The sequence below is a fragment of the Calliopsis andreniformis genome, unplaced genomic scaffold, assembly GCF_051401765.1.
Source record: "Calliopsis andreniformis isolate RMS-2024a unplaced genomic scaffold, iyCalAndr_principal scaffold0022, whole genome shotgun sequence".
NCBI lineage: Eukaryota > Metazoa > Arthropoda > Insecta > Hymenoptera > Andrenidae > Calliopsis > Calliopsis andreniformis.
The window spans coordinates 4,841,574-4,851,743 of record NW_027480432.1 but is presented as its reverse complement, the minus strand read 5'-3'; the positions used below and the strand labels follow the sequence as shown (position 1 = coordinate 4,851,743).

The window sequence follows — 10,170 nt, the reverse complement described above, 5'->3', positions numbered from 1 at the left end:
TTAAAGTCACTTGCTGTGGAACCTCGATACTTGTACTTTCGATACTCTCTGGCATCTCTATCCATCAACAATCAAAATTCTATAGTATCAAAATTCCTACCTGCTTTCAGAAAATTGTATGCCACAAAAAAATGCCTGAAATAAATATTTCATCACTATGGAGCACACATGGATCACAAAACAGGAAATGGAAGAAAAGTGTGGGGCAACAAGTGACACAGAAACATAGATTAAACAAAAAATATTTAATCTCGCGTTACTGTTTAGGTACTGGCCGCTCACGTTCACCGCTTACACGCTATTATGTACAAAATGTAGGGAAAGAAGAATCTGAAAAGAACAATGAAAAAAAAAACAAGAAAGAGACGTTCGTTACGCCAGCCGAGAGGTCGTACACCAAGCGGAAGCATAAAAGCGATATTCTGACTCGTGTCATCCCCCCTCCCCCTGTAACCTATTTACAAGATGCACGCTTTTTTCTACACCGACGTGACGTCACCTCTCCCTCTCTCTATTACTGGCCCCTCGTCGCGACAAGACAGAAGAACGCAATCGCTCGACAGGATCGTCCCAGAGTTTACACAAATCCTGCGCGGTCCTCTCCAAGTACACATTCATACACGATATAGAATATTCAATATAAATATATTATATTAAGGCACTCCACTACTGGCCATTATACTCTCGCTTCATCTTTACACTGACTTACTATCCCGCCGTGCGAGCACGCCTCAGACTGACAGATCAATCAACCGTTCTAGCCACTACCGCAATAAATTAATCTCCGCCAGGCCGGTTCAACGACACCTATGTACAAATTTGAACACATTTTCGTGGCGGGCTAGACCTTCCCTCGCCACGGGAATCATTCCTCCTCCTCGAGCGTGTTCAACTCGCTCATCTCCACAGAATCCTCGTTATCCTTCCTCCTCCGATTCCCTCGAAGAGGAACCTTCCTCCACTCCTCAGGGTAGCTACCAAGGCACCCTCAGCTGCTCAAGAAATTCGGGACCAGCCCTCAGTGGGCCCAGTCGCCAAGGCGCTCACAGCGACAAAGGCAACTCAGCTGGCCTCTTCACTCCCAGAGTCAGGTCCAAAGGCTTGCTCTTCGTCGTCGCCTCCTCCTTCGTCGGACTATCATGCTCACAGTCATTCTCATTCGTTCTGTTGTCCTCCTCTGATGACTGACTGGGTCGAGGGGAGCTTCTGCTGGACCTGACACTCAAATCGATCGGCTCGTCCTGCTCCACAGCTAGACCCCCAGGACTAGGGCTCACCAGGAGCAAATCTCCTCCTCGGGGCGAGTGCTGGGACGTCGCTGGGGTGACCAACCCTGGTGGAGGGTACACTAGGCCCAGGGCCTGGTGAGGGTAGCCTGTTGTCAAGGTAACAGTCGCGTTGATCTTCCTGGGAGGGAACTCGCGCTCAGAGAGAGTGGGCGACGCAGCGCTGGCTTTGAAGTAGCTCAAAGCAGAGTTGCTCCTGGACTCAGTGTCCTGGCCATCGCCCCCGTCCACTGACGAGGCGCCACTATCGCTAGGAGTGTCTGCCGCCCTCTTGTACCCTGGGAGGAACGGTCTGAAGACGTCTGAGGGACTAGAGGGCACGCAGACGGAGTCCTTCTGGGCGAAGTTCATAGGGAACATAGGGGAGGCCGCGTGCTGCTGCTGCTGCTTGTAGAAGGGAGGTGGAGTGGTGTCTCTCGGTGGAGTGCCAGGTGGCTGCTGAACGCCAATCCTCTCGCGCTCCTTCTGCCAAGCCAGAAGACGTAGCTGATTCTGTAGAGCGACGTCGTCAGGATGAGGAGACTTGTTGCCTCGTTCACGCTCCTGCTTCAGCATGGCCACGTGCAGTAGGTGCGATTGAAGGGCTAGGTCCTCCTGACTAGGTGAAGCACGGTCCTTTCCATCCTTGTACGCGCCTGTGCTCTGTTGGGTCGGTGCCTGGGGCAGAAATCCTGGCAGAAAGCCTGGGCCAAAGGGGGAGCCTGCTCCTGGAGCCACGCTGACGTTCTGCGCGCCATTCGTCTGCTCTTGGAGGAGACAGTGGATCTTGAACCAATTCGACCTGCGTCCGTACCTCGATCCCGACTTCGACATCCCGACCATCAGGCACTTCCTTAAGCGACAGGCTTTACACGCGGTGCGGTTCTTCTTGTTGATCACGCACACGCCTCCATTCTTGCACTCCGAGATGCTGCCCAGGTTGTTGTAGGTCCGTCCGAAGAAGGACTGTGGACAGAAAAAAGGGGTCGGTGAGTTGCGTGATTGAGAGTGGATAGAGTGGAAGGAAGAGGACAGAGGATCTGTGTACCATGGATATCCGACATCGCGCCTCCTTCTTCAGTCTCTTCCTAGCTTCGGTTCTCGCTCGTTTATTGATCATAGAATACACGGCGGCTGCTTAGAGTCCACGGAAACGACCGATGAAAATTCTACCTCGAAGATGAAACTTAACCCCGCTGGCTCGGTAGTTTACTGCGAGATTTATCTCCTTGCTGGCCGAGGTTTTTATCGGGCGACCGCGACGCCAATTTCTTTTATTCGCTTCTAATAGACTAACCGAGCGCGCCGCTGGTAGCTGGTCTTCGTTTATGACACTGCCGAGTTATATTCGTCGCGACCGGTACCGCGCTGTCGCGAAGGTAATAGCGTCGTCCTTATTCCAGCTGATTGGGAATGTCGCGAAATTATCTGGCTTCGAGAGGTTCTGGAGGTAATCGATATTTTACTGAAACGTAAGCTGCGCTTTTGTGCTAATTGGAGGGACCCTGTCGCTGAATGGGGTCAAGAGATACCTATTTTTAGGAGGTTGAGTTTTTATGATTGGACCAAGGGGTATTGCACTCCGGCAGGTCACGCGCGCCGAATTAAACGTCAGGTTTTAATGTTACGCGCGTCAGGGGAATTAGCATACTGCGTAGAGAGGTGGGTGGTGCGAGAGGAAGTGCACGGGGATCGTAAAGTTAAGCGTCTGTTAGCCGACGATTAAAGTGCTTGAAATGTTGCTGTCTTGGGAGAGTGGACTAATTTATGACCTCGCTGGGCTGTATTTTTTGAAGGTTAATTAAGGGATTGGGGGGTTTTTAAACTTGTACTTTGTGAACGAATTTCATTAAATGAAAGTTTCTGTTGCAGTTTGTGGAGCAAGAGTGTCTTGCATATTTTAAGGTTCTTGGATCTTCTGAGATATTTTAGTGATTCTTTAAATACCAGTTAAACGAGTTTCAAATTCTCAAATTTTCAAATATTCAAATTTTCAAATTCTCAAATTTTTAAATATTCAAATTTTTAAATATTCAAATTTTCAAATATTTATACTTTCGAGTGTTCAAATATTCGAAACTCCAACTTCGTGAGCTCTTGCGAGCCCTATTATTCAAGCATACTCTGACGTCTGACTCCAAACATTCACGTTTCACTTTGCATACCGGAAACATGGTTGATTTCCTAACGGTCCGAAAACCCGAAAGATTGTATAGCGGTCCAAATCTCAAAACCGAGGACGACTCATCCAAATAAAAGTGTTCAAGCCTGCATCGATCCATGACCCAGATTTCGTCCCCACCATACCCTGTGACTCACAGTTTCATAGTCCCTTCCTTAAACCACTTAGACCACCCAAAAGAGTAAAAAATGAGAAATTCAAGTCTACCCAAAATAACATCCAAAACAACTACCTACAATCAGGCCCCAAAAAGTCCTAACCCACAGTATCCACCACCCATTCAGAACAAACTCCCGCCTAAAAATCTTCTTTGACAATCACCTCCAACGACCGATTCGCTCATCATCCTCTCCTGCATTCCCCAGAAAAAAGGGGATTCCTGGGCCGAGCCTTTTTCGTAATCCTAAGAGAAACGCAAGGTGGAGGAATTCCAAGTGTCAAGGAGGATGCACCAGTGGCGTTGATTAATCGATGTCGCCGCGGACTGGAAGGTTGACAAACTGGTAATGATCGCGGGACGCGCGGCAGCGCGCGGCGGAAAGGCAATCTCGCGGCAACGATCTCAGATCGCTGGGGACGCGGTGGAAGCGGCTCCCGTACGCCAGATGATCCTTGGCTGTCACCGTGACTGTGTGAAAGAGGTTACGGTGCCGTATGCAACGCGAAAACGAGCACGGCCTGGGGGAGCCCGATCGCTTCCGCCTACGAAACGCTCATTGTCCGTGCCCGGCTATGATCTAGCGCGCACGCGTGTTCGCGTTCGTGTGCGAGCACAGCTCTCGCGGTATAAGGAATATTAGAAATGCCGCAGAGGCGGACAGCATCCTTTGGATACTGCTGTCCCGTTAGAGAGCCTTTCGGATCGGAATTTACTGGCGATGGTTTCGTGTGCTTTCTGGGGCAGGGGATTTTTATTAATATTGATAGTACGCTATTAGAATTATTTATGGCGATGGAGAGCAAAGTGTGTTTAGGAGTTATCGCGATGGGCGGACAAAGTAGTTCGTAGAGTAGATCTCGTTTCGAATGCTGATACTGGGGAAATACTGTCTATTGAATATACCTGAGGTGAATGTCCCAACACCTGGACGATTAAGATTTTAAATGTCCCTGTAATGTTACGCTTACATTAAGCAACTTTTGGTCAGACCACTGAGTTATCTAATCTAAAGTCGATCGAAGTTGTCCGTGCAGGTGCAATTCTAATCAACTTGAAACGACAATTCTGATCGGCTTTAGCTTGAACAACTCGATTGTCTGACCAAAGAGTAACAGGTATTTAGTTAAGTCGCAAAAGAAAGTTCGAAATGAAGTCATAAATAAAAGAAACGTAATAGCGTAAACTGTTTCGAATACTACGTTAAGAAACAGGTGATCCCATTTCTTTTCCTGCTCTCCTAAAAACTAACAAAAGGATACTCGACTTAGTCTATCTCTCAGGTACAGAATTTCACTCTTCGTCGGAATAAAAATAATTGCATCTCTTCGTGAGAGAATCGAGGTGGTAAAAAGGCGTGTTTACAATCCCGAGATTGCGTGGACCGGGTACGGTCAGCTGTGCGTGTCTTGACCGTAGACAGAAAACAAGGTGGACAACGGGATTCGCGGTGGTTGCGTAACAGCCGTGCGAGCGCGTGGTTCGCGGCTTTTCAAGTTTTTGCCCAGGTCCTCGGTACGCTCGCGAACCGCGCAGCGGCGGCGATGTATACGCGAGCGAGCCGCGACAGCGGAGAAAAATTCTCCTGAAACCACGCTCGCCATGTAGGGCCGAGCGACAAATCCGTCATGGACGGCTGGGATTATCACAAATCAGACGGCATGCCCGGAATCCTGCACCGATTTGTAACGCCGAGCATAAAACACCATCGGCGGAGACACCGCTTGCCCGTGATCGTGAACGCCGCGGGAAAGTTTGACAAATTGCTGAGCCTGGGGAAACTGGCGGGGCTTGGTGAAGCTTTTCTCTGGGTTCAGAGGAAATTTAGAAAAATGAACTCGCGTAGTATGTAGTACAGCCAACCCTCCTATAACGCGATTAATTCGTACCGCGTTACGTGGAACCCGTGTTATAAGGAACTCAGAATTAGTGTAAATCAGAATAATTCACATCGTGTTATATGGAAAAGAGGGGAATTCTCCATTAATTTCGACCGTGAAAGTGTATATATTATAGAGACATAAGTTTTGAGACTAAGCGCTTTAAGACTGCCGCCCGTCCCTATTTTTGCTTTGCTTTATATGGAAACCGCGTTATGAGAGTACCGTGTTATGGGAGGGTTTACTGCAGGAACTACCCCTGGCAAAGAGTTTTCAATCGAACCTGACAATATGAAGTTATTTGAAAATATTGTGATTTGTGGAATGTAAAATACTATCGTATGAATATAAAATGTATTACGTGGGTTTAACTGAGATATTTTGAAGTAACCAATAAAAATTCTTGAATACTACACTCAACACTATCTACATGCTGCTACTAATATAAACAAGCATAAGCTAAGACAAACTAGTTCAAGCTAGTACAATCTACCACAGCCTACTCATTCTAAACAAGTGCAAACTAGCATAAGTAGTGTAAACCAGTGCCAGCACAGACTGACAGCCCACTAATATAACCACAATAACTGTAGCAAAGTATAATCCAGTCCCCCTACAACTATCATTCACAGAATATTCACCAGCCAAGTTTCCCATTCCCATTTCTCAAAACGTATCTCAAAGTACCAAGGCACTCCACTGGCCTCCCCAAATTCGATCGAACTCACCGAACACGGCCTGCTCCCCGATCCAGCAATCGGGAATGCGATTGGCACGGCGTTTGCTAAGTCGCTCGCGCTGCGGGAACAATTTCCTCGTGTGGAGCAAGAGAGACAGAGAGGGAGGAGAAAAAAAACGCGAGCTCGCCGATAGTTTCCCTCACGTGACGGGAATCGAAGTCGCGGGCAATCGGCGAGCGATTTCAAGCAGAACCAGCGAGCCAGATCGACGATCGAACGCTCCAACAGCCCAGACAGCGAGATTCGAGCGTTCCAGGAACTGGTTCTCGAATCGCCCGACGATCTCGGGGCGAGGTGGATCGCGTCGTTTCGACGATTCCGCGAATCGACGCGACCTTTGTCCGCGGCGACGTCGCGGCCAGCTAAGTGACCGAGCAAACACGACTTTCGCGGTCGGCAGACGCTTCGCTGGATGACGCTGCGAGTTAACGCGATTAGAGGGGAGCACCGACTTCGAGGCTAAAGTAATTTTCACCCGTGACAATCGCGGAACGCGAGGATGCTCGATTTTGCACGCGTACGACGGGTCGCGGATGGAACACGCCTTGTGATTATATAAGTAGAGTGGTCGCGGGAAATGAAGCGCGGATGGATGTGGGGAGACTCGTTGCGTGCACTTTTTGCTGGGAATTGTAAGAACAGCTGAGGGGACGGGATGAAAATTCGAAGGAAATTGAGGTGATAGTCTTCCTGAAGTGACTTCTGGAGAGAAGATCGTATAAATTAGGATGAATTGTGATGAGTAAGTAGATTTGGGGTTTGTCTGTCTAGGTTATCCGAATCTACTTAGGAATTTAGTAGATACAATGTAACTGTTAGATAATCCTAGAAATCCTACAGCCTTTGGATCCGTACCAAATCCCAGAATCTTTGGATCCATGCCAAGCCCTGCCTCAAGATCGCAAAGGTGTCTCAGCTCCATAAAACTAAATAAATGTAGCTTTAAACAGTCGGCGACCGCTAGAATAGTAGAAAAGACGGCTAAGATCTGTCTGGACAGGCCATTTCACATTCCCACGTCCTTAATATAGATTGTTGATAGGCGAGCGAGCGAGTAAGCGGCGCGTGGGACAAGGACGCGAATGGTAAATGAAAAGGACGAGGATACGGTGAGGATCGCGGCGTAGAAGGAGGCCAGACGTCGAGAGGAGACGAAAACGGACAGATAAAGGCTGCGTTTCATGCGGGGGACGACGAAGAGGTCACGATGCCTCGCCACCTTAGCGCAACGGAGAGGACTGCATCACCTGTGCACAGGTGTCTCGAACGATTGTAAAGAAACGGCGTGAAAAGGACTCGAGGAACGAATGCTTCTTTTTTGGACGCTTTTTGACGAGGCTCCGTGAAAAGCACTCTTTTGATGGAACAAGACAATGGGCCCGTGACTCTGGAGCCAAAAAGGTGCTAGGTATTTAGAATAATTATTCTGTTCCTACTTGCTGAACATAAGGATGAAGCTAATCCCTGGTTCGGGGACTTGGGTTCAAAAGACTTTCTCTGGTTCATTTTCTAGCTCCTTTCTTTCAAGATCTGTGGAGTCTATTTCAGTACATGAAGTGTTCAATGCTGAGATCCACTTTGGAGACAGAATTAGCAAGGATTAATGAGTAATACTGCTGTCTATAGCAGAGAGATTAAGGTGAGAAGTTTTTGCAGGCAGAAGTAGTATACCTTGTAAGCTTCATTAAAAGAGATTGAAGTAGATGAAGTTAAATAGATAGCTACAGTATTTTTCTACTTATTATAGACGCTTGGTAATTCTCTAAATTTTTTGGAACTGTTCTTTAGGCAACCTTCACTCTCACCCTTGCTGAAGATAAATACATCACCCATAGACATAAGCTATAATTAAATAAAACCTCCTATCTCACACAGACTCACAAATTTACAGAAAGTAAATACTGTACCTCAGAGTCAGACTAATAAATCAATTTTTATTGTGTTTCATTGCTTAGCATAATATTTGAAGTAGTTTACGCTATCAAATTTCCTTCACTCATGACGTAATTGAACTAAATTCCTATTATTCTACTAAAATGAAAAGAAAGGTACAGAAGCACTCTGAGCAGACACTGTGTTCTCAGAAAGCTAGTTCCATGAACCCCAAATCGATCTCCAATTTCCCATGTCCGAGTCACGCGCTCGGACGCAGCGTGACCCTGATACTCGCGGTTCAGCGTGTCGATTCACGGAACGCGCGTCATCCTCGTTCCAGCGAATCCGCGTGCCTCGCTCTCGCGTTTCCTTCCTCCGTGACTTTCCCAGCGGGGATGACTCGACGCCGTGAGCGAGATCTGGATCCCGTGTCCTGGCACAACGTGGTACCACCTGCGCGCAGCCGCGTTGAATAATCGTCCGCGAGGCGGTTTTCGGTGACGTCCGAGCAGGCGTCGGGAAATCGTTTTCCATCGTGGCTTCCTCTAGCCTGGGAATCGCTAACCAGGCGTTCCACGTAATGACTTATCTAGATCTGAGTCTATTTCTAGCCGCCAGGCGAGAATAGCACGTTCCAGTCGCGCGATTTTGCCGCGGTCTCTCGATCGATTCGCGCGCATGACTGGCTGCATGGTATGATCGACGTTTCGCCGATTGATTCCTCGCCGACGGGTTTCCTTTTTCCGCGTGTGCCAGGCTATCGTTTGGTACAGCGATGCAGAGGCCTATCCCCTTTCGAAACTGAGAGTGAATGGGTTCTGGGAGAACGATTTCTGCGATTGCGATAGTTTCTGAGAGATTTGAGTTGGCTTTTTGGCGTGGTGCCAGGGGAGCCTCTTCTGGAAAGGGGATCAGTGAAGTGACGACTGTGATGTCATTTTGATGGGGAGACCTTGGCTGATGTGTGCGCTGTGTATGCTGAGCGTGATGGTCTCGTTTTTGTTTATGGTTGAGGCAAGTTTTGGCGTCTTGGTGACAAGTAGTTAGGTAGGAATTAGGTAGATAAGTAAAATTTAGATTCACTCTTATCTGCTTTTCATTGAAGCTCTATCTATCCAAAGAAAATTGTAGGTATATCACCACTATAAACGCATTATCAGCCCAACACGCTCACTCTACTGAAACTTCCATTATTAAACCTACTTACAAGTGGAACTAGACATTCTTAGCCACTCACAATTGATCATATCGTCAATACAGTTGTAGAACCAGCTTAGAATATCTCTTAGACGACTACATACAAATAGTTACACGCTATAGAAGTGATCGAAAACGATTCAGATGGATATGGAGACACCAATGGGAAAGTAGCTCGTAGGGAAGGCTGAAGTGCTCCTGGAGTGCTGATCGGTGGACTGTAAGTGTCACGGGGACTTTAATGCCTCGTCACTCGACGAGGTTTAACGCACTTTTATGACGCGTAGCGCTTCCATGCCGTACGGTACAGCGCGATTGAATTGCAGATCGCGCGGCGACAATTCCTAACTGCAGGAACAATGAACGAGGGTTATTGTATGCTGATTCCTCCATCGCGATTTTGTAAGTTCGTTTCTCTGGGGCTACGTGCGAGGAAATGATGGCCGTGGAATCGATTTTGGCTTCGATTTTCTACTTTCCTTAAAACTCAGTGCAATCGAAACTTAATTATTCGAAATCTTTTGAGCCTTGTGAATTACTGTTAATTTCGATATTTTAGATTGCAGGCTATTTGGAAGACTAATTTTTTGGAAATTAGGAAAAATCGAGGTGACTAAAATTCAAGTTAAATCTCTAGGTATTTTTTATGCAAATTCTATGGGTCATAATTAGGAGAACCTTTCAAGGGAGACTGACAGAGCCGGTGAAAGCAAGCATACTAAAAATCCTCAAGTTCTCGCACCATGCTTGTCAGACCTAAATACATACATGACGCGGATGATTCATTGCAAGGTGATTCATAACGTCGTGTCGAAGTTCCAGGACATCAATCTGGAGCACAAAGCGAGAGGAAGTATTCTATGGATGTAGGTCG

At 47.4% G+C, this 10,170-nt stretch overlaps 1 protein-coding gene across 1 annotated transcript in view; it reads right to left on the bottom strand.

Annotated features, from left to right (window-relative positions):
- Window positions 1-235: 235 nt before the first annotated feature.
- LOC143186910 (uncharacterized) overlaps window positions 236-10,170 on the bottom strand; it is a 32,919-nt gene continuing 22,984 nt past the window's right edge. The window contains exon 3 of the mRNA XM_076390765.1: window positions 236-2,231. Within this exon, the coding sequence (XP_076246880.1) occupies window positions 1,044-2,231 (1,188 nt within the window). The 3' untranslated portion in view covers window positions 236-1,043. The remainder of the gene's footprint in view (window positions 2,232-10,170) is intronic.